The sequence below is a fragment of the Apodemus sylvaticus genome, chromosome 12 (genome assembly GCF_947179515.1).
Source record: "Apodemus sylvaticus chromosome 12, mApoSyl1.1, whole genome shotgun sequence".
NCBI lineage: Eukaryota > Metazoa > Chordata > Mammalia > Rodentia > Muridae > Apodemus > Apodemus sylvaticus.
Window position 1 is genome coordinate 100,190,616 of NC_067483.1, and position 25,746 is coordinate 100,216,361.

Sequence of the window (25,746 nt, forward strand, 5' to 3'; positions counted from 1 at the left end):
GATCTTTCTATTTTTGTTAGATACTGTGATAAACATCCTGACTTTATCAGGATGGGGTTTATTTGACTTACAACTCCAGGCCAGAGTCCTTCACTGAGAGGAAGTCAAAGCAGGAGCTCAAGCAGTTAGACAGACCATACTCGGAGCCAAGAGCGGGGAGAGAGTAAAGCCACCCTCGCTTGATCACTCATCTAGCTGTCTCCTGTCTCGTATAGTTCAGAAACCCTTACCTAGGGAATGGTGCCACCTATAATGGGCTGGATCTTCCTACATCAATTAACAATTAAGTCAATCCCCTCTAGACATGCCCATAAGCCTACCTGATCTAGAGAGTTCCTTAATGGAGGCTATCAAGAAATTCTAGGTTGTGGCAAGTTGACAAGAAAAATCACTACAGGAATCTATTTTCTAAGGGCCATATCAACTCCACCATCCTTCTCAAAAGTTTTAAGAGTCGCCCTGGAGGCTCACATCCACCCATTCACCCAGTACCACTCAAGGCGGCATTCACACTTTGTACCCTTGTGAATGCTAACAAGATGTCAAGGTATCCTCTTCCTGACCAAAAATAATGGCTTGGATATGCCAAGCATGGTGTTTCAAATAAATGTGGAAATTTTAATAAAACTATTTTGCTATCGAGGAAAAAAATACACATTTGAAATAGATTAAATGCTAAATTTATACAATATTTAAAAATAGGAAAATACAGTTTTAATGGTTTTAAAATTATAAGCATGTAAACAAAAAAGTCAGAAAAATAAGTGAAACTAAAAATGTTTTTAAACACAAATCGTTTTTACATTCTTGCCAAAGCTAGACTAAGCTAAATTTAAACATGACAGTCTATTGTCCATAATGAGACAAAGACATTCTATTCTACAATCTTTTCTTACCAAATTTATCATTTCCCCTTTTTCTTTTGTCTTTTTGTCTTTTTTTCTTTTTCTTTTGACACATGAAAAATCCCCACCAGTGTCTTCTGAAGTTCTCTGGTGAGCGGCTATTCTGACTCCTGAAAGTCTTTCCTCCAAATTGTGTAAGACAAAGAAGGATGGAGCTCCTCACTCCCTGGCAGTCACCATAACACACCCAGAGGAAGGTGCTCACACTTGCCATGTGACTGCCCCTTCTTGCCTGAGCCCTGTGACGCACTAGCACCAAAAAGGAAGCTCGTTCTTTAGCCTGGAGATCACAGAGTAGGCTCTGGGGAAGCTTACATCATTCCTGAGAAGACAGCATTATCGCATCCACGTCAAAGCCACAGCTGAGTGATCTCAGGCAGGCTGCACCAGCCTGACAACCCAGAGAACACTTGAGGAGCTTGCCAGAACCCGTGAATAGTTCTTGGAACAAAAACCGAAATGGTGCAAATCCCTTTTACACATTTTCCTTTACAAGCGGGAATATAATTTTATCTTGAAAAGACTCAAGTATAATATCTCTCTTCACCTCCCTCTCCTCCTCCCTGTCCCTCTCCCTCTCCTTCTCTCTCTCAGGACCATAAATGTACAGGGGAAATGGTGCTCCTATCCAGGTGCCCCAGGGCCACTGACCACTGGGAGACAACACTGCAGCTTTCTCAGCGTCTGCGGGTGATGTAGATCTTCTGCTGGCTAAATAGCAGAAGCCACTTAGCGCAGCCTCTATACCAGCTGCTCTTTCTTTCCTCCTCAGAGCAGAATGGGCTCTTAAGAGGCATCACTGCTGTTCCTTCTGCACACAACCTGGTTTTGGCACCATCCAGTTCTTACCACCACGTCCAACCTTAAACACACCTGGTCTCTTGTGCTTGGCCATCAAGCTTGGAACAAGGAAGCTGAGGAGTCAGCACTAGCCCATCCCAGAACTCAGACAGGGGACCACTCTGCTCCAAGCAACCAGTTAGATATCTGTCTCCCCACCCCTGACACTCCTGAGCTGGGAGGGGGAGACAGGAAGAGACTCTGGGGTCTTTAAGTCTTTTGCTTGGGAATGTCAGCATGTGGTGGAGGATGAAAACAACTGCTCACAGAAACTGGGGTGCTGGCAAGTAGAGATGTCACTCAACCCCCAACCATAAGCAATTTGTATTATTTGCTCTGGCTGCCTTTAAGTAAAGAGGAGGTAAACCCCCAGGATTCACAAGAAAGAGGAAAGCATCCCTCTGCAAGCTCCATTTGTTTCACACACTAACCAGAATAACTAGCTACAGCTATTCAACAAGGCCATGAACCAGGGATCGGACACTAGCTACAGCAGACCCATGCCTCTGTCTCCTCCACCGCCCACACATCTGGAGTCCAGATAAGGACAGGAAAGTCAGACCTCAAAGGCAGACCACGGCTCAGTCAAGCCACAAGCTGACAGGAGTAAGTCTGGAAAACCTTTCAGTCAAAAGTTGGGTTTGTTCGTTTTTTAAAGCATCCACACCCATCCTTGTAGGAGGCAGATGGCAAGCTCACCATCTAAAGTTGGTGAAAGTTACCATAGAAAATAAATACCAACTTGTATATACCATAGGCATTGTGGGAACAGTTCCATGAAAGTACAAAGTACCACCAGGCAATGGTGGCACACATTTTTAATCCCAGCACTTGGGAGGCAGAGGCAGGCAGATCTCTGAGTTCAAGGCCAGCCTGGTCTACAGAGTGAGTTTCAGGACAGCCAGAGCTACACAGAGAAACCATGTCTTAGAAACAAAAACAAAAACAGTTTTAGGGGCTGGAGAAATGGCTCAGTGGTTAAGAGCACCGACTGCTCTTCCGAAGGTCCTGTGTTCAAATCCCAGAAACCACATGGTGGCTCACAACCATTCGTAACAAGATCTGACTCCCTCTTCTGGAGGGTATGAAGATAGCTACAGTGTACTTACATATAATAAATAAATAAATCTTTAAAAAAAAAAAACCCAAAGTACCAAAACATGAAGCCCATACTCCAAACTAGGCTGCAGGTATAGATCAGTAGTGGGTGTTACCTACCAAGTCCTTGGGTTCCACATCTAGCACAGGAGGCGAAAGACTGCTATTCTAAGACCCTGGGTTCCATGTTCAGCATGGGAGGTGAGGGGCTGCTTTTCCAAGACCCTGGGTTCCATGTTCAGCATGGGAGGTGAGGGGCTGCTATTCCAAGACCCTGGGTTCCATGTTCAGCATGGGAGGTGAGGGGCTGCTTTTCCAAGACCCTGGGTTCCATGCCTAGCATGGGAGGTGAGGGGCTGCTATTCCAAGACCCTGGGTTCCATGCCTAGCATGGGAGGTGAGAGGCTGCTATTCTTTGGCATCTTCCCAGGCAGCCTTCTCTGATCTGCTTAAGTGAAGGATTCTTGTACCATTTCTGATGTGTCTCTGGTTCATTATCCTTCCTGCTATGCTGTTCTGACCATTGCTGTATCATGATTCACACACTATCATCTGTGTTTACCATCTCTAAGATAACCAAGCCTCAGAGGCTCAAGGTGCAGCCTCTGAGGAGGCTTGAGAAGAAGGCAAGAAAGACTTGACAACCCACATTGGGACACTGCCGTTGCAGCCTGGATCTGAGGTTCTGCACAGGTGACATTTTCCTTCAGTATCTTACCAGTGGGGAAGGGTCATGCCTTGGGACAAGGTAAGTCACCACATGACATGCACAGGTGCCACAATGACTAGAGTTTAATGAACATTAAGAATCAATAAACGGAGAGACCAGCACAGGGAGAGAATCCCCGCGGCCATATTCACTGCCAGCTGGGGCAGAAGAGCTTCACTAGGTACTGTATCACCCTGAGCTTTAGATCTCTGGGGATGCAAACTGCCAGGGGTCTGCCTGCGCTCAGGAACTGAGCTCATAGGCGGTTCGTCTGCCAGACCTCCGGGTGAGGGGCCTGTGTCCTGCCTGGAGACCAGCAGAGGGAGAGAATCCTTGCGGCCATATTCTCTGCCTGCTGGAGAAGAGCTTCACTAGGTACTGTATCACCCTGAGCTTTAGATCTCTGGGGGTGCAAACAGCCAGAGGTCTGCCTGCGCCCAGGACCTGAGCACACAGGTGGTTCATCTCCCAGCTGGTAGGTCATGGGGCCTGTATCCTTTGCACAGAACAGCAGAGGGAGCAACTCTCCATGGCCATCTTTGTGGCCTGCCAGGGCAGAAAAACATCACTAGGTACTGTATTATCCTGAGCTTAAGATCTCTGGGGGTGCAAATCTCCAGGGGTCTGCCTGCGCTCAGGACCTGAGAACATAGGCGGTTTATCTGCAAGCTGGCCATAATGCCTTGGTTTCTTTTAGCAATGTTCCTACGCTTGCCTTTAGCCGTCTAGTTCTCACTGGTGTTAGATGGTCTTTATTATCATTGGCTGGTGCCACAACCTATTGTGGACCTTTAGGGCTATTTCTGAGACACTGGATGACTGGGTTTCCTCTGGCACAGATTACTGATATGCTGCCTTCCTCTTTTGTGCCTTTGGAGCCCTGCTCAGTCTTGCCTCAGGAAATGTTATACTTGGGTTGTCAAGGTGAACCAGGTGTTCTCAGACTGCTCTGTTATGGAGCAAAGATGGTGAGTGGGGGGTCACTCCCTCTGTTGATTTCTCATGTAGGATATATATAGAACATTCTATCCTAAAGCAAAAGAATATACCTTTTTCTCAGCACCTCGTGGTACCGTCTCCAAAATTGATCATATAGTTGGTCACAAGACAGACCTCAACAAATATAAGAAGATTGAAATAATCCCATGCCTCCTATCAGATCACTATGAAGTAAAAGTGGTATTTAATAACAATAAAAGCAACAGAAAGCCCACATATACATGGAAACTGAACAATACTCTACTCAATGATACCTTGGTTAAAGAAGAAATAAAGAAAGAAATCAAAGACTTTTTAGAATTTAACAAAAGTGAAGGCACAACATACACAAATCTATGGGACACAATGAAAGCAGTGCTAAGAGGAAAATTCATAGCTTTGAGTGCCACCAAAAAGAAATTCAAGAGAGCATACACTAGAAGATTGACGGAACAACTGAAAGCCCTGGGACAAAAAGAAGCTAATTCACCCAGGAGGAGGAGAAGACAGGAAATCATCAAACTCAGAGCTGAAAAATCAATCAAGTAGAAACCAAGAGAACAATACAAGGAATCAACAAAACCAGGAGCTTGTTCTTTGAAAAAAATCAACAAGATAAATAAACCCTTAGCCAGACTAACCAAAGGGCACAGAGAAAGTATCCAAATTAACAAAATTAGAAATGAAAAGGGAGATATTACAACAGAAACTGAGGAAATTCAAAAAATCACCAGATCCTACTACAAAAGCCTGTACTTAACACAACTGGAGAATCTGGAGGAAATGGACAATTTCTTAGACAGATACCAAATACCAAAATTAAACCAGGATCAAATAGATCATCTAAACAGACCCATATCCCCTAAAGAAATAGAAGGGGTCATAGATAGCCTTCCGACCAAAATAAGCACAGGATCAGATGGTTTCAGTGCAGAATTATATCAGACCTTCAAAGAAGACTTAACACCAATACTCTTCAAACTATTCCACCAAATAGAAACAGAAGGAACACTACCCAACTCCTTCTACGAAGCCACAATTATGCTGATACCAAAACCACACAAAGATCCAACTAAGAATGAGAATTTCAGGCCAATTTCCCTTATGAATATCGATGCTCAATAAAATTCTTGCCCACCGAATCCAAGAACACATCAAAACGGATCATCCACCATGATCAAGTAGGCTTCATTCCAGGGATGCAGGGATGGTTCAACATAAGGAAATCCATCAATGCAATCCACTACATAAACAAACTCAAAGAAAAAAACGACATGATCATTTCATTAGATGCTGAAAACGCATTTGACAAAATTCAGCATCCTTTTATGCTAAAAGTCTTGGAAAGGACAGGAATTCAAGGCCCATATCTAAACATAGTAAAAGCAATATACAGCAAACTGGTAGCCAACATCAAACTAAATGGAGAGAAACTTGAAGCAATCCTACTAAAATCAGGGACTAGACAAGGCTGCCTCCTCTCTCCATATCTTTTTAATATAGTTCTTGAAGTCCTAGCTAGAGCAATTAGACAACATAAAAAGGTCAAAGGGATACAAATTGGAAAGGAAGAAGTCAAACTATCATTATTTGCAGATGATATGATAGTATATTTAAGTGACCCAAAAAAACTCTACTAGAGAACTCCTACAGCTGATAAACAACTTCAGCAAAGTGGCTGGCTACAAAATCAACTCAAGCAAATCAGTAGCCTTTATAGACTCAAAGGATAAGCAGATTGAGAAAAAAATTAGGGAAATGACACCCTTCACAATAGCTACAAACAGCATAAAGTATCTTGGGCTGACTCTAACCAAACAAGTGAAAGACCTATATGATAAGAACTTCAGATCTCTGAAGAAGGAAATCGAAGAAGATCTCAGAAAATGGAAAAATCTTCCATGCTCATGGATTAGCAGGATTAATATAGTTAAAATGGCCATATTGCCAAAGGCAATCTACAGATTCAATGCAATCCCCATCAAAATCCCAACCCAGTTCTTCATAGAGCTAGAAAGAGCAATGCTCAAATTCATCTGGAATAACAAAAAAACCAGGATAGTTAAAACTATTCTCAACAGTAAAAGAACTTCAGGGGGATTCAGTATCCCAGACCTCAAACTTTACTACAGAGCGATAGTGATAAAAACTGCATGGTATTGGTACAATGCCAGGCAAGCAGATCAATGGAATAGGATTGAAGACCCAGAAATGAACACACACACATATGGTCACTGGATCTTCGACAAGGGAGCTGAAAGCATCCAGTGGAAAAAAAGATAGTCTTTTCAACAAATGGTGCTGGTTCAATTGGAGGTCAGCATGCAGAAGAATGCGAATCCCGATCCATTCTTATCTACTTGTGCTAAGCTCAACTCCAAATGGATCAAGGATCTCCACATAAAACTTGACACACTGAAACTAATAGAAAAGAAACTTGGGAAGACCCTTGAGGACATTGGTACAGGGGAAAAGTTCCTGAATAGAACACCAATAGCTTATGCTCTAAGATCAAGAATTGACAAATGGGACCTCATAAAACTACAAAGTTTCTGTAAGGCAAAGGACACTGTCAAAAGGACAAAACATCAACCAACAGATTGGGAAAGGATCTTCACCAACCCTAAATCTGACAGAGGGCTAATATCTAACATATATAGAAAACTCAAGAAGGTAGAACCTAGAGAACCAAATAACCCCATTAAAAAGTGGGGTACCGAACTAAACAAAGATTTTTCACATGAAGAACTTCAGAGGGCTGAGAAACACCTTAAGAAATGTTCAACATCATTAATCATTAGGGAAATGCAAATCAAAACAACCCTGAGATTTCACCTCACACCAGTCAGAATGTCAGGAGACAGCAGGTGCTGGTGAGGATGTGGAGAAAGAGGAACACTCCTCCACTGCTGGTGGGATTGTAAGATGGTGCAACCACTTTGGAAATCAGTCTGGAGGTTCCTCAGAAAACTGGGCATGGCACTTCCGGAGGACCCTGCTATACCACTCCTGGGCATATACCCAGAGGATTCCCCAGCATGTAATAAGGACACATGTTCCACTATGTTCATAGCAGCCCTATTTGTAGTAGCCAGAAGCTGGAAACAACCCAGGTGTCCCCCAACAGAGGCGTGGATACCAAAAATGTGGTATATTTACACAATGGAGTACTATTCAGCCATTGGAAACAATGAATTCATGAAATTTGTAGACAAATGGATGAAGCTGGAGAACATCATACTTAGTGAGGTAACCCAGTCTTAAAAGGTCAGTCGTGGTATGCACTCACTGATAAGTGAATAATAACCTAGAAACTTGGAATACCCAAGAAATAATCCACATATTAAATGATGTCCAAAAAGAACAGAGGACTGGCCCCTGGTTCGGGAAAGACTCAATGCAACAGTATAGGGGAATACCAGAACAGGGAAGTGGGAAGGAGTTGACGGAGAAACAGGGGGAGGAAAGAGGGCTTATGGGACTTGTGGGGAGTGGGGACCCAGAAAATGGGAAATCATTTGAAATGTAAATAAAGAATACATCCAATAAAAAAAATTGAAAAAAAAGAATCAATAAACATGAGCTGATGTTTATTTCCTTTTACAGAAAGGAAACCCAGCCAGTGATGGTTGCCTTCCTCACAGCCTTTCATTTACAGTAACTCCTCAGAGACCACTATTCCCTCCAAAGTTTTTAACAGGTATCTCAATTATTTTTTAACATTATTAAAAAATGATGATCACTATGAAAAATTTAGAAAACATAGGAAAGTTTTCTATTCTATTCTATTTTATTTTATTTTATATGTGTATTTTGCTTGCATGCCTGAATTATATAAACTATATGTTTACCTGGTGTCCAGAGAGGCAAGAAGAGGGCATTGGATCTCCTGGAATTAGAGCTACAGATGGTTGTGAGCTACCAGGTGGGTACCAGGAATCAAACCTTGAGCCATCACTTTAGCCCCACAAAGTTGATTTTCAAAATCATATCCATTTTATAAGCACTGTCAATCTTCTGGCCTATTAATCTCTATCTAATTTGTTTAACTTCATAGCTATGTGAAATTACTATGTTCCATAATACGACTCTGGTAAAACACACCAATAAACTAGGTTATAAACTCCCGACTATAATCTCAGTTTTACATTATACATTAGGTCATATTTCCATGACTGTAAAACAAGTGATAGATTCAGTTTTAAAAGATTAGACTCAATGGGAGAGAATTGGTCAAATGACTATCAGAAATCTGAAATGAACTCATCAAACTCACTTTTCTTACTTGTTATTTATCTTTCCAGTGGTTTCATCAATGGAAATAAGATCTTAATAAATGTGGTGTATAACTTTGGTTGTCTACCCTTGAGAAGATCAATCGGATGCCTTGAGCTTGTCTGTAGAGCATTTTCTTGATTGCTTATTGCTATAGCGGTGCTTAGCCTGCTATGGGCAGTACCATCCCTTGACAGGTCAGCCTGGGCTATATAAGAAAGGACCAGGTAAGCTATGTTCCTCTGTGTTCTCTGCTTCAGTTCCTGCCTTCAGGTTCCTTCCTTCACTTCCTTAGATGGTGGAACTACAAACTTAATTAAACCCTTTCCTCAGGAAGTTGCTTTTGGATGGTGTTTTATCACAGCACCCTAAAGCAAACTAAGACAGCTTATATCTGTCACTTCTGCTATAAACCTGTCTGAGTCATCATTCCCATGGGATTGGGTGGAGACACACATGGTGTTAGCAATTTTTTCCTGGCAATTAATTCAACTACCATCATTTTCTCTTATCATTCTTCCATTCAGTTTTGCTGTTTGGTCAAAGCTAAGATCAAAAGGCATTGACTTACCTGATTAAGAAATTGTGTAGTCCAACATCAAAATACCTGTTTAAAAGAGACAAGACAAGTCTATGAATTAAACAGTTGCAGCAATGGTGGACTTCATTATTTACATTACAAGCACTTTAAACACACAGCTACCCCTGTGTGATTGAGGTGTAGCCTTAAGGCAGCAGAAGAGGCTTAGGCCACACCTCCAACATCCAATTCAGAAGCTCTGGGGACCAAGCCAGAAAGTTTTCTTAGGCCAGGTGGTTCTAATGTAAAACCACAGTCTCTGGGCACACAGGTGCCTGCAAACCTCAGGTCTTCTAGAGATAAAGGCCATATGGTGGGTGGCGTGTGCCCTCTACATCACAGTAGGAAGACCCTTGATAACAGTTGCCCCCAAGGTTTATCTACCCAAACCAAATGAAATTTGCTTGAAAGCCCAGAGCTACACAATGAAGGGAGGAAGGTTAGCTGAGTTAGCTGTCTTCTGAGTCCCACTCTGTTGTGGTTCCTGCCAGTTTCTACCTAGAAGCAACTCTGTCTTCTACAATTGGTCTTCTCTGAGGAGATGTTGTAGAAGGGCACCTCCCCCTGCTACAGACTCACACAAGTCCCCTCTGTAAGTCCTCCCCAAAGCCGTTCCCATACCACTAGGCTGCTGAGTCCATATGAACTTCGATGACTCAGTACTTTTAATTGTTGGGTTTCTTGACTCTGGGCCACTGGACCAGTCAATGCCTTGTCCTTCCTTCAGTCTGCTGTGAAGATGTTGGGATGTCTGTGTTGTCCAAGATGGATAATCTGCTCCTTACCCCCGTAGGATGTCTGATGACACAACCAATCAAGCTGGCCCCCTGAACTGTCAGTCTACCTGAGAAGTAATTTCTGTGTCTCCAGGAAATGGACGCAGGACACCCCCAGGAATGAATATGACTGCTTACAGTCTGTTTCCAGATCCTGCACTGTTTCTGCCCACCCATCCTACCAGCAATCCTGGCACCTCGGGCCACTTGACAAACAGCAAATAATTACTGATACTATAAGAGGATTTCTTGTGGATTTTCTTCCACCCACAAGGTTCTTTCATGTTTACAGACTGTGGACTCAGGGTAAGTGAGAAAAAAGGAACTCTACACAGCACCCATCATTCCCAAGAACAATTACAAAATTCAGGAAGACAGATTTAAGAAATATAATCTCCACTTACTTGTAAGACATGTGTTCTAAGTCCACATGTGACTAAGAACAGCTACGATAAGTTATCTTACTTAAGACATCATATGGGTTTTGTTTTTGCTTTTGTAACTTTTTGCAACATTCCTGAGAATGACCTTTGCAAATGACAACTTTGTCCTGTCACAAAATCAAAGACTGGAAGTGTCTAGAGGGGAGACCCATCTGAAGGAGAGCTGACTCCTTTCATTTGGCTTGAAGTCGACACTGGGTCCTTCCTACAGTCATATTAAAGGTGAATCTCACAGAAGCAACTTTCCACACCACAGGGGCTAGAAGGATGGCTCAGCAGTCATGAACACTGACCATTGTTTTACAGAGGACCAGGGTTCAAATTCCAGAACCCACAAGGTGGCTCACAACAGTCTATAACTCCAGTTCCAGGGAAACCGATGCCCCCTTCTGGCCTCCACAGGCATCAGTGAGCAAGTGACACGAAGACAGGCATTGGGGAAAACACTTGTCCTATACATTAAATCTTAAATGCTTTTTAAAACGTAAACATCCACACCACAAACAATGACAGTAAATGTAAAACATCTGTAGAGAAAAGCCCCAGTTTTACTACCTGAGGCACATATAGTCAGCATCTCTTGAGCCTCCTACAACCTAAAGATTCTACAACCCTCCGAACAGCGCCACCACCTGGAGATTGATCAACTCTGCAAGCCTGTGAGCCTAGGGTGGGGGCATTTCACACTTAAACCACAACACTTACTGAGCTTCTAGAGTACGGCAATACCACATTCGTTGTTCAGCTGTGCTGAAACAGGCACAGCTATAAGCTGAAGGAACTAGTGTTCAGAAAGGCTGTGATCTACAGGGAGCCATGGCCAGGAGGAACAACCACAGCTGGGTGGCCAACAGACCCTGACACAAGATCTCCAAGCTCTTACCTAGCAAACCCTCCTCTCACTGATGCTTTTCTTTTAATTGAATATAGTCTTCATTTACATTTCAAATGTTATTCCCTTCCCCAGTTTCCCCCCATCCCAGAAAACCCTCAATCCATCCTCCCTCCCCCTGCCTCCATGAGGATGCCCCTTTACCCAACCTATACCTACTCCCCCCCCCTCAATTTTCCCATGATGGGGCATCTATCAGACCTTCATTGGACCCAGGACCTCTTCTCCCGCTGATGCCCGACAAAGCATTCCTCTGCCACAAATGCGGCTGGAACCATGTTTACCCCTTGGCTGATGCCTTAGTCCCTGAGAGCCCTGTGGGGTCTTGTTAGCCAACATCATTGTTCTTCCCATGAGGTTGTGAAAGGATAGAAAATTCAGCCTAACTCTCTAATGACCCCAAGAAGTCAGAAGTTTAAAATGCTATCTCGCTCCAAAGCTCAGTTGCAAACACCTTTAGCTCCTCCAGTCCTCCCTCCAACTCCTACATTGGGGACCCGGTGCTCAGTTCAATGGTTGGCTGCTAGCATCTGCCTCTATCTTTAAGGCTCCCGCAAGGCCCCTCAGGAGAGGGCCATATCAGGTTCCTTTCAGCAAGCATCCACAATAGTGCCATGGTCTGGTGACTGTTTATAGGATGAATTCCCAGATAGGACAGTCTCTGGATGGCCTTTCCTTCCATCTCTGCCCTATACTCTCTCACTGCTTCTTAAGGTTAACAACTAAAGTAAAATGTGTTCCCAGAAGGGACCTCCCTCCCTCATCCCCACCTGACCCTGACTTCTGCCTCCCCACACACAGCTGTCCTGCTCCAGACTGCCTTAGCTCCTTTGCGCACACATGCCCCACAAGTGCCCCAGGCAGCCCCAAAGGCACAGGCTCTCACCATTTCCCATTATTCCCAGCCGGAAAGAGCTGCTCATTTCATAAACCAGTCCCTCCAGATCGCCACCCGACTTTGGCTTCTCTCAACACAGCTGCCCTGCTGCAGGCATCCCAGGTTCCTCTAAGCACACTTGTTCTTCAGGTGCCAACAGAGCCTGGAGGCTTTCGTCTGGCAGCTGGGCTGCATCTCCCAGGGTGAGCATGGAAAGACCCTATTCATAGGGCAATGAGAATTAGGCAACATAATATAAAAATATGGCTTAGCAGTGTACCTGGTGTACACAAGTCCTTGGAAGAAGCATGCTCCACACAAAGGCCTAAGATGCCTCACAATGCAGCTCAGAAAGAGGTCATACTGACTCCAGGGCACAAGCAGGACAGCAGGCAAGCTGCTGGGGACGGGCTGGGGCAGGGGCAGTGCCTGGACAGCAATGGGGAGCAAGATGAGGGAGAGCTCAGCATCGAACAAGAGACGGACTGGAAGACAGGGAATACCTGCCCTGACCAGTTCTGGTGGGCCACACAGACACTGCCTCGTTCTACTGAAGTGGCTCTCTGTGTTGATATTCATTGGATCAATCAATACTAGATTCATGCCTTCAATGTGCTGTGCATAGCAAAGTCCCCAACTCTCTCATATTCTGGCTATAGGAGGTAAATAATTAAGCATGTCAATAAAAATCTACTGAGAACAAAATACAAACATGGTATCTGCATAGTGTGTCCCTACAGCTGCAGCCTTTCTGTGGAGGGAATGGTTTTCTGCATAGTCAGAAAGGGACAGACATGCAGGGACCCAAAGAGGAAAATTTCAGTTAGGAATGTCTCAGGAACAGTAACCCCAAGCTAGGGTGTCAGCATAGCAGGAGCTTGGTGGTGAGGGAAAATGGGGTACAGAGAGGTTGAAGAGAGGAGAGGGCACCAGATCTTAAGGACCAGAGGTACCAGTGAGCTTGGGTTTTATCTGAACACCAATATGAAGCAGTAAAGGGCTTTCAAAGAAGAACATGCTTGTTCGTATTTCGTGCTCTGGGAAGACAAGAGGTTAATATACTTCAATATATCAATTAAAGAGATCACATTAGTTATCAGGAAAAGATGAGAGGAATCAAAGTTTTTTCAACAGATTCTAAATATTTTAGATTTTGGAACACTTAATACAGTCAATTTGATTTATTGAGGGACACTCAATCAACAAAATCTATCCAACTATTCTAAAATTCCTCATCCCCCCGAAGTCCTCAAATCTTTAAAATTTTTTATGATGTTTGTCTGTCTGTGTTTGTCTGTCTGTCTATCTCTCTGCCTGTCCCATCTGTCTCTGTCTCATCTCTGTATCTTTCTGCCTTGTCTCTGTGTGTCTGTGTGTTTGTCTGTGTCTGTCTGTGTGTCTCTGTCTGTCTCATCTGTCTGTATCTGTCTGTCTGTGTCTGTCCGTCTGCCTGTGTCTGTCTCTCTGCCTGTGTCTGTCTCTCTTGGGTGTGTGTCTTGTGTGTCTGTGTGCCTCTGTGTGTCTATCTGTGTGTCTGTGTGTCTGTCTGTGTGTCTGTTACAGAGGAGTGTGCATGTCACAGCATGTGTATGGAGCAGAGGACAACTCTCAGGAGTCTGTTCTCTCCTTCCATCATGTCATCAGGCTTGGCAGCTTTAGCCACTAAGCCATCTTGGCAGCCCAAACCTCTGAGATCTGAAACCCTTCCAGTCCCAAGTATTTCAGAGAAGAGATGCTCACACACATATACTGTGATCAGTCTCAGCATTCTCAACTGCACTTGTCATGAGGAAAACTCAATTGTACTGCATTAAATAGAACCAGAAAAATCAGTATTTTTAAACACCTTGTTCCACAAACTTTGTTCTTCTTGTGTAAATCTATTCCTGTGACTAAAGAACTTAATTTCTTCCACCTACAGCCAGATACCCCCAGGGGCTGGGCGTGTGGCACTGAATATGGGTGCTGATGGTTTAGCCACAACCAGTGCAGCAAACCCAGCATTCTGGGGGCCACCTCCTTGAAGGCTGGGGCCTCAGTGGTCCCGGCAGCCTGCTAGGAACAGTTACTCCTCCAGCCCTCGCTGTGCCAGGCAGCTGGGAACAACGCCCTTGACTGGCTTCAAGACCAGCAAACCAGAGGAGCCAGGGCTGCCGGGCTCGTACATAACAGGAGTTCCGTTCTGGCTAGTCAGCAGCACCCAGAGATGACAGAGATGACTCCATTCTGAAAGCCCGTCACCCTAAGTTGAAAGCCGGGAGCCCACACTTTGCCTTGGCCGGGGTTTTTTCTTGCCCCTTTTAACTGTGTGAGCTGAGACTTTCTGCTTACAATCCATTAGGACGTGAAAGGTAATTTGTTCTTTTTCAGTCACTTACTCTAGAAAAAAGGATTATCAGGGAAGACAGATTGGCTTTGCACAGCAGGGGATATCAAATTATATTAACAATCATGTTGTAATTATTCTACAAGATTCCTTGAAGTAGGGCATACCTTTATGAATATAATAATCCCTATTCAAAAAATATAAAAGTTTAATGATACCGTTTATCCACAGGTAAAAATTCCCATAAGCTTATTCATCATTGAGGCTACAGACCCAAGCCACACGGGAACTGCAAGGACAAGCTCTTGAATCCAACCTCACACTCATGTGTAAGAAATGGCCACAGATTTGAAATGAGAGCCAGCCAGCATTCACACCAGCACTCAGACAGCAGCACTCACGCCAGCACTCAGACAGCAGCACTCACGCCAGCACTCAGACAGCACTCAGGCCAGCACTCAGACAACAGCACTCAGGCCAGCATTCACGCCAGCACTCAGACAGCAGCACTCAGACAGCAGCACTCAGACAGCAGCACTCAGACAGCAGCACTCAGGCCAGCATTCAGACAGCACTCAGGCCAGCACTCAGACAGCAGCACTCACGCCAGCACTCAGACAGCACTCAGGCCAGCATTCAGACAGCAGCACTCAGGCCAGCACTCAGACAACAGCACTCAGGCCAGCATTCACGCCAGCACTCAGACAGCAGCACTCAGACAGCAGCACTCAGGCCAGCACTCAGACAGCAGCACTCAGACAGCAGCACTCAGACAGCAGCACTCATGCCAGCACTCAGACAGCACTCAGGCCAGCACTCAGACAGCAGCACTCAGGCCAGCACTCAGACAGCAGCACTCAGGCCAGCACTCAGACAGCAGCACTCAGGCCAGCATTCACACCAGCACTCAAACAGCAGCACTCAGACAGCAGCACTCAGACAGCACTCAGACAGCAGCACTCAGACAGCAGCACTCAGACAGCAGCACTCAGACAGCAGCACTCAGACAGCATTCAGACAGCACTCAGGCCAGCATTCAGACCAGTATCCCAGAGTGCACTCAGGCAAGCACTCAGGCCTCCTTAATTCCTGACAGCTCCAAGCTACATCTACTGCATTTTCCCAGATGCAATCTTCAATGTATATCTACTATATGCACATAAATTTGTTATATAGGAAGAAACGACTAATATAGGTGAATTGAAACAGTTAAGAAATGTCAATACATTAAATAATATTGTGTCTTTATGTCATCTTTATTTAGAGTGTTTATATATTGAAATCTGTTCCCAAACACCGATTTTTGTTTAATCACCAGTGCACCAGGTCCTCCTTGCTGTCCCCTCATTCCCAGCATGGCTTGCTGATTCTTGCCTGGCTCTGAAAGCAGAGCTCCCAGTCCTCGGCACACACGCCTTTGGTGGTCTGACCACTGCTGTCCACGGGCCAAGGCTTCACCACACACACCACAGACCTTTGAGGCCTTGGCCTTCCTGCACTTAGGCACACCTTTTCAGATGTCCAGGAGCAGCTGCACACTTACACATCTCAAATGCAACTCCTCATTTCCCCCTTGGGTTTGCCTCCCTGTGGTCTCCCCATCCCAGGTCATAGCAACTACATCCTCCAGCCACCCAGAAACCTGTACCCATCTCTGAGTCCCAAACCCTCACATCCAACTCATTAAAAACTATAAGGTCTACCTAAAAGTCCCATGACCCTTCACTTCTCTACAAAAACCCTACAATGGCTCTCCACTTCACTCAGAGGAGCAACTGAAGTCATTGTCCCTGACCACCGAGCTAGCTCTACACACACGGGCTCAAAGCCAGAGGAGGTTAGGGTTAAGGCCTTCAGTGAGTTCAGGAGGGAACAGACAGTGTTGTTTCTTTGGTTCCTGCCTGACTGACTTGACAGGTGTCTGAGACTCACTCATGACACAAGGTGGGGTGGGGGGTCACCCTGAATTCCAAGTGTCTGTCTTAGAGAATGACCAGTGATGGGGAACATACTTAAATGATGCAACCAGAATGGAGAGGGGAATGGGAAGGAAGCCATTTGAAACAGTGTCACAAGCTACAGAGAAGTTAAATGTGGACAGCACATCAGAAACTGCTCCTTCAGATAGATTTTAATGGAAAAAAATGAAGTTCCATAAGTAGATCAGACTCCTCTGGTGTGCTCAGCACCCAGACTCAAGGCTGAAGTTGTTTTCCGTAGTCTACCAACCCTCAACTTAACCTTCTAGCTCCAACCTTGCTCCCATATTCCAGATCTATATGGTTGATTCGACTTGGCTAGGCTATTGAACTTGTTATCTGGGTGAAGCACCAGCTTGGAGATTGTGGCAACGGTATTTTAAAACCACCACTACTATTCAGAACAATGGACTTTGGATTAAACAACATTGTGAAACAAACCTCAAGCAGATGAAGACTTTAACAGCAAAGACAGAGTATTCAAAAAGGAAAGAATTCTCTCGCCAAAACTGTACTGAGACTCAAAATTACATTGGCTCTTCCTGACCCTAGATATTTAGCATACTCTACAGACTTCACACTTACTAGGTCTTCTTAAAAAGGACACACACCACACATATATAAATTGAAAATATCAGGAGCACCACCCCCAGAATTTGGCTTGATATATAGGAAATACTGCTTCCAACACAGGTTTGTGTGGACTCAGTCTGAACCATGCTATAGTATAATAGCACTTCATGGTGCATAAAGAAATCATTTTCCTCCTCCTTAGTCAACGAGTGTGTATGTGTGTGTGTGTGTGTGTGTGTGTGTGTGTGTGTGTGTCATGCTTCTCCTTGAGGGTTTAAGGCACAGCTGCATAAGTACTTAAGCATACCTTTGCTGTTTTCAGTTTATTACATACAACTTTGTTCCCGTGCCTCCTTGCTATTTTTTGTCTTCTATTATTTAAAAAGCACACACTTTTTTTTCCCAATTTCACATTTTAAGTGTCTTTTTCCTAAATTGAAAGTAAAATTCTCTGTGCTGGAACACTTTTCTTAGTAGTGGAAATTCTTTAGAGTTTTTTCCCATATTGAGCTTACACTTGACAGAAATTAAGATGTGGCACTCAGGTTGAATGCCACTGACCTCAATTTAAAGTTCCAGAGCAATGCCACCAGCAGGCCAGAGGGTCCCCGATTCGTTGTCCTTGAGACCATTATTTGTGAGTAATAGTCTCATTATGGAGGTTTGCCCGAGGACACACAGGGATTTTAAGCCTAGGAAGGTTCCTAAGGGGATTGATTTGGCCAGAAAGCCACTTCTGTGAACACGGTGATTCCTGGGTTGGCTTTGTGTTTGAGCTTTCTGGTCTGCACAGCTCTCCCTCAGGAATTCTCCTAGGAGCCAAGCCTGGGAAAGGCAACTGCAAATGGAGGTGTTCATTCAAGGGGCTCAGCAGACCTGGCTGCTCTCATGCAGTGCTGTGATCACTGTTTCCAGTAGATCAGCTGCTGGGGCTGGAAGTTTCCCCTGAGATGCTCAGAAATAGCTGTTCCTTCTCTAGGGCTTGTAAATGTCCGAGTCTAACAAGTCTTTCTCTCTCCTGTCTTCTAAGCCAGTGGTTCTCAGCCTGTGTGTTGAGACTCTTTGGGGGTCAAATGTCACAAATCATATAGATCATACACATCAGATATTTATAATTCATAACAGAAGCAAAATTATAGCTCTAAAGTAGCAGCAATGTAATTTTATGATTGGAATCACCACAACCTGAGGAACTGTATTAAAGGGTCACAGCATCAGGAACCACTGCTCTAGGCCATCCCTGGGTCTTCACTCCATTAAGGCCTTATATCACGTCCAAAGCTTCACTGTGAGCATGTGGAATAGAGTCATGGTTAGCTGCTGGAGAACGAGGCTCAGATGCAAAGTCTTGTCTGCTTCCAAGACCCACAGACATTGTGGTCAGATCTCGTCTGCCGTGAACTCCTTGGAGTTAATTGGTTCCTAAAATTAGGGCTTGCAGTAAGCTGAGTTTCCCTCAGGACCTGGAGAAGATGCAACCATCTTGACAGCAGAGAAGATTGCCGAAGAAGACACTAGGATCCCTCCTTTTGACCATCAGGCTGTTGAGACGATAATCTCAAAAGAACTGGAATGAACTAGAATGTCCCAGGAGTTGTCAGACCACCTTTCAGGAAAGACTAGAGCTGAGGGAACAGGAGACCAATGACAGATGGGAACACATCTTGACTAGACTAGTGAGTTATACACATCTTTACCCTCAATACACCACCAAGACTCCCCCAAGATGGGCATGTGGGGCAGCGGCATCACTGAACTGTGCATTTGTTGTTCTTCCTCCCATGTGGCCACATGGGACAAATCTCCTTTCTCTGATTTTACTCTTGCCTGTCTCTTTAGATGGCATATTGAGGACCAGTGGCTGAGCCTAGTTTGCTATGGCTGCCAGGGTCCATTAACATAAGCATCATTAAGAACCAGGTCCCTGTGACAAGCCTACTCACTGATCTCACAGAGACGTGAAGCCTTCACAAGGGTACTGGAGCCCATTGGGGATGTGACCTGCGGTGAGCAGTCAATGCCCTCCTGGGATCTTCTGGGCTCACAGATGGTGACATGGAAAGCCTGACAGTCGTCGCCACAGCTTTACAAACTCCAAGCAGGCAGCACGAACAGTGTTACCAGGACAACACTCAATGCCAACTGCTACAGAGAAGAAGAAAAGAACATTGCAGAAAAACCTGGTCAAGGAAAACTGACTAAACTTCTTAGGGGGAAAGGCTAAAAGCAAACCAAATGATGGAGTCATTATCAACACAAGCCAAGGAGGAGAAAGCAAGATCCTACACCTAGATCTGGTGCTCTTGTGAGAGCATCTGCCCATATTTATTCAACCATTGTGTATTTAGTCATACACACTTGAAAGGAAACCATATCTTTCTGTGAAAACAAAAACAACCTCAGGGAAGGAGTCCGTGTCTGCTGATACTGATGGACCCCCTGGAATTTCACTTCTGTAGAGACATGGGAATTTTGTAGGTTTGCTTCTGTAGAGATATTGAAATTTTGAAGATTCAGAAGCTAATTACTTTTTCTTGGGCTAGTTTTAGCCTCTGAAACAGCCCTCTCTGTATCTGAACTAACACCTCATCGTAATAAGTAAAAACCTCTTAGAAGCTATTAACTTAGACCTAACATCTTGTGATAATAAATGAAAACCTCTTAGAAGCTATTAACTTAGCAGAACACCAGCTTCCACCAATCCAAGAGCTCGGAATGTCCTCAGATAGCATCTTGGGTCTACAAAATAGCTCCCCCTGTCTCAGTGGAACCACCTGGCATGCCCACTAATGCATTTTAAATTGCCTTAATTTATGACTTTCTTTGTCCCATAAAACTATAAAAACTTCGACGAAACTGCGTCCACATTGGGACATGGAGTTTGGGGTAACTTAAATATGTGTTCCAGGGTCACAGTCATTCGAAATGGCTCCAGAATAAACTAATTCCCTTTAAGATGACAGCTGTGATGTTGTTCCCCTGCTCCTGAGGAACCCAGCTTCACTCTGATATTTGCTCTGATATTTTTCTCTTCCACTCCCATGCCTTCACCAGAGCCAATCCCACCAGCTCCCCACACTTGGCTCTTCAGGGCCAGCAGGAAACATCAGCCAATAAATAATAAAACCTTTGCGGAGCATCACTTCTTAGAAGTAACTCACAAGGCATTTAAATAATGTACCAATCAGGCAGAATCATCAACAGAGAGAAGAAATCCTATTGGCTGGAATTTCTTAGCCCATTGGACTTGAGAAACTTTCAGCCAAGTACAGAGTATAGAGGCTTCATTTTTTTCCTTAAATGTATTTAAGGAGGAGGTTCCTCTAGGCTTCCAAGTAGGCTTTGTCACTAAGTCTCGGACTGGTTTACCTGAACTCATTTTGTTCTTTTACTCATTTAATAAACAATCACTGACCCCTCCAGGGCATGAGGCATTCACTTGGCTCTTGTCACACATCAGTAAAAACCAATACAAACAGGGGGCCTGGGGGGTGGGGCCTGATGGGAGGCAGGTTCTCCTGAATGTGAGAACTGCTGGAAAGACTGTCTCCACAGGCTGGTGCCTGACAAAAACTTCAATGCCTATGGAGAGCTTGGATGTTGCTCATCCAACTATTCTAATTATAATTTCTTTTCGTCTATCTTTAGCCCCCCTCCAAAGCCATTCTTTGCCCCCCTCTCTATCAGACCTACCATCCTGATAAACAGAATATTTTATTCTCTACCAACAGAATGGCTAAGAGTGCTATCAGATAGCAACTGGGGATCTGCCTGGCCGTCCCAGCTCCTCTGACGCACTTGCCAGTTTACATTACAGTTGCCTTCATTTATGGCTTCCTTCATTCTGCTACTATGAACCCTCACAAAACTGTTTCCATGTGGGAATGTGGGACCTGGGGTGACCTAGCTGTCTTCCCAGGCCTTGATCACTAATATTTAGCCTCTGATAAACTACCCCTTGCTCCCTTTGATGTGAAGCTGTGGAGTTTGCATTGACAACTATGATGATTTCAGGGAAGGGGCGTAAGGTGGGGACCCAGGGGCAATTGCCAGGGTAGCCCCAGCAAAGCCTCATTCAGTGGGAGAGTGACACGGGGAATCTGTGCTTGGGGAGGTGGGAAGAGAAACGCAGCCAGGAGGAGCCAGGTGACCTTTATAGGGTCCCCTGTGTATTAGAACTCCTCCTGACCTGAAACTTCTAAAGGAGGAAAAGGAGGAAAACCATCAAACGTGCAGCCTTCTGATTCTTCAACTGGTCAATTTGAAGTGACACAGAACAGATGAAGAGAAGGTAAAAATTAACTGTATATATATATATATATATACATATACATATATATATATACATATACATATATATATATATATACGTACATATACACACATACACATATGCATATATACAACTCACAGAATCTCACAAAAGTAAGAACTCAATGATAAGCCATAGAAAGGAGCTGGGGTGCATGGGTCAGGAAGCAAATCAAGGGAAGGAAAGAAAATGTATGTTGAATGCTGGAGACCAGCTAGGAAGATGAGAGCTTCAGGTGACTGAACTCACTCTCTTTCTGTATCAGATGACTCTACTAGTGAAAAGTTTCTTTGTAAATGAAAACTTTTTGTGAAAAGGTGGAAATTAACATATTTGAATCAGTCAAGGAGAAATAAGACGTATTTCATGGGGTAGCTGTGAATCAATTCCCTTTGGATGAAAATAATCAATATGGCAATGTGGCAGCATTTGGAGTGGGTGAGCTCTGAGTACTTTCTCCATTGTCTCCCGCGTGGTTCCTTCCCCACCTCTCCATCCCTCTCAGGGTGACACCACAAACACATACTGAAACATTCAAGTGCTTCCTGGTGGTTAGAGAAAATATAGACTGGCTGTGTAGTAACTGTGTTCAACCCCTCTTCAGAACGCCTCTGACCTTTGTCCCTCAACCAAGAGACTCTGAAAGTCATTCTCTGAAATCTAGGAAGGAAGACGAATACTCCCCTGTGGGTCTACAGGAGACAATGGTATCATCCTCCTTTGGGAGAAAAACTGTTCTTGGTTATTTTTTGCTACTTTTCCTTACAATGGTCCTGACATGGTTTTTCCAAGCCACTCTCTCCCATTCTGAAAGTCCTAAGTGGGTGAGCACTCATCCTAGTCCTACTGCTCTGATAGGAGGCACTTGCCACTCTGGCTACCCTTGTTAGTGGCCTGCTTCTGCAGACTTGCTGTGTGAGGTCTGCTCTCAACAGCACCTTGGGCCCAAGCTGTAAAACTCCCAGCCTCGGTCAGCTGACATCTGTGGCTATGGAGGGTCTCACCTGAAGCACCTGATGGTCCACACTGCCAACAGGTGTGTACTCCATAGTCCCTATCCCTTCTATCCTATCCTGCTCTGTCACTCTGCACTAAGATCTAGACTCACAAGGAGTGAAACCTGAAAGCGCGCATGACTGGTATGAAGACCAGGAGGTGAAAGCAATTTTAAATAATTATGTGACTGAGTTGAGAGAGACTGGGGACCTAATTACCCTGTTTTCCACAGTTTTCAGAGGCAAGCTGTTTCTTCCTTGTGAAGGGAACAAACAGCAGTTTTCAAGCCGTGGAATAATCAGCAAGTCAAGGTTTCCTTCAGGCAAACAATCTGGGCAAGGTTTGGGAGTGGGGGTGGAGTTGGGCACTAGCCTGCCTGTTGCCCAGGCCAACCAAGAAGAGAACCAAGAGACCTGATCTTAGCCTGCAGCAATGTCTTAGATGTGTGTTTCTGATCCTAGCATATTCAGAGGCCCTCCGCTTTCTCTCTCTCTCTCTTTCTCTATCTGTCTCTCTCTGTCTCTCTCTGTGTCCCGGTCTCTCTCTCTCTCTGTGTGTCCTGGTCTCTCTCTGTGTGTCCCGGTCTCTCTCTCTGTGTCCCTGTCTCTCTCTCTCTCTGCCCCTGTCCCTGTCTCTCTCTCTCTGTCCCTGTCTCTCTCTCTGTCTCTCTCTCTATCTCTCTCTGTCTCTCTCTCTCTGTCTCTCTCTGTCCCGGTCTCTCTCTCTCTGTCCCGGTCTCTCTCTCTCTGTGTCCCGGTCTCTGTGTGTGTGTGTCCCGGTCTCTCTCTCTGTCTCTGTCCCGGTCTCTCTCTCTGTCTCTGTCCCAGTCTCTCTCTCTCTGTCTCTGTCCTGGTCTCTCTGTCTCTGTCACTGTCTCTCCCTCTGTCTCTGTCCCTGTCCCTGTCTCTGTCCCTGTCTCTCTCTCTGTCTCTCTCTGTCTCTGTTTCTCTGTCTCTCTGCGTCTCTCTCTGTCTCTCTCGGTCTCTCTGTCTCTGTCTCTCTCTGTCTCTGTCTCTGTCTCTTTCTGTATCTCTGTCTCTCTCTGTCTCTCTGTCTCTCTGTCTCTGTCTCTCTGTCTCTGTCTCTCTGTCTCTGTCTCTCTGTCTCTGTCTCTCCCTCCCCCTCTCCTACTCCCCCCACCACACACACACAAGATCCACGTGAACTCAGCCTGTCCACACCAGTTGATACAAGCTTAGTCAGCCCTGACCTTGTCTAGCAGGCAAGGACCCAGAACTACAGATATCTGGGTACTGGGCAGACACCCCTAATAACAACTCTAATTGTTAATTATGTGAATAGCACTTTAAGTTTCTCCAGAACAATCCTTCACGCTGAGTGGAGGAATGAGAAGCTTCCTGGGGGCATCTTCATCATGTGAGTGAGCAGTAGCCTAATGCACTCGTGGGAAGAATTCAAAACATCCCATTAACAGCAGATTTGCAAACGCATCTCCTTTACTGTGAGAATAGTATCTGCATGCACTGTATTATAGCAAATGCATTAATTAAAACCCAGATTATACTTCAATTATTAGTGATAATTTAGAGGGCTAAAAATTATTAAACAAGGAAAAAAACACAAAAGCCAGCTATTTGATGGCACACAGGAATGGAATCCTAGCATTTCTGGGTGAATTCATTACCTGTCTCACTACTGTGATTAAATGCACAATAAGAGCAACTTAAGGATGAAAGGATTATTTGAGTTCACACTTCAAGAGAACAGTCCATTCTGGGAAGTCTGGTGGCAGGAGCTGAAGGTGGCTGTCATATCATTTCTACAGCCAGGACACAGAGAACAGTGGGTGCTGGTGCTTAGCTGGAGTTCATCTCCCTTTTATTCGGTCCAGGATTCCAGCCCATGGGATGATACCACCTACAATGAAGGTGTGTGTTCACCTCAATCAACTTACTCAAGATAATCTCTCTCATGCACTCCCACAGACTTGTCTCCTAAGGAATCTAAATCCTGTAATAGTAGCCATTACAATGGGCCAAGACAAATATAAGAGATCATTAATTCAAATACTTAAAGCTCCTACCTTTATAGACTTTTAAAGGTGAAGAAAATCCTACAGATGTTAATTCTACTCCCCTTTTCAGCATTAAGAGGAAATGGAGACCCTGTGAGATAACTTATCAAATGCCCTCTGAGAATACAGGACCACCCGGGCTTGCAGCCTAAGGGCCTGTGACCCAAGCAGCTCTAGAGCTTATGCTGCTGATGGAGTCCACAGCCAGCTCTTCTGGGGCCCTGTTACTAAACAACTACAAGGACACCAACAGATTGGACCAAAACTCTGAACAGGGCAGAACAGGGAAGCAGCATACCAGCTTGACCTCACACAGGGGAAGGAGGGTTTGCTGTGGAGTGGCCAGGTTTCAGAATTTCATGCTCTCTGTTCTAGAAGGAAGAGTTCTGATGTCAAATGTCAGGTGTGCAGGCATGTTCCTCACCCCTACACAGGTCCTTACACTTGTGAATAGGAGGTCTTCCTCCATCATTCTCTCTTTCTATTCACTTCTGTTCTATTCTACCTGTTCTGTTGTTGTTGTTGTTCTAGTTGCTACTCAACCTGAGCCAAGATACTCAAATCCACACTTGGTCTCAATGAGAAGCAGAGATTCTTAACCCTCATGGTCACATTGTATCTTATTTCTGCCTCATGGTCACATTGTATCTCATTTCTGCCTCATGGTCACATTGTATCTCATTTCTGCTCTACACACAGACATCCCAGGACCCAAACTGTGAATGAGAAAGAAAATATGCTATTTAGCAGCTCGAGATTTGTAAACAGGAGGAATCTTGCTCACATAACGTTTGGCATATCCACAGAAATAGAAACCAATATATGGGATCCCTGGCCAAGAGAGGACACACTGAACACTAAAACTTTAGAGGAGGAATGAATTATAAACCACTAGAAAACAGGAAGAGGGGCATATAGATAATGAAGCCCATGGATCGTGGGGAGGGGGGCTTGTTTACCATAGAACACCAAGTGCCAACTAACAAGAGCCAAAACTGGATATCAACATTTTGCAAGTGAATAAAGGCCATCTCAGACAAGTTATTACCACTGAAGACAAATCTAGGGGCCATTTTAACAAAGACTGTGATATCTGTGTGGCCTCCAAGTGTCTCCTGTAGTTTGCTTTTTAGTTATAAGGGATAAAAAAGG

At 44.6% G+C, this 25,746-nt stretch overlaps 1 protein-coding gene across 1 annotated transcript in view; it reads right to left on the bottom strand.

Moving 5' to 3' along the window:
• Positions 1-25,746, bottom strand: part of Hhat (hedgehog acyltransferase) — a 253,385-nt gene that overhangs the window by 136,192 nt on the left and 91,447 nt on the right. Inside the window, exon 9 of the mRNA XM_052200751.1 lies at positions 9,377-9,412. Within this exon, the coding sequence (XP_052056711.1) occupies positions 9,377-9,412 (36 nt within the window). The remainder of the gene's footprint in view (positions 1-9,376; positions 9,413-25,746) is intronic.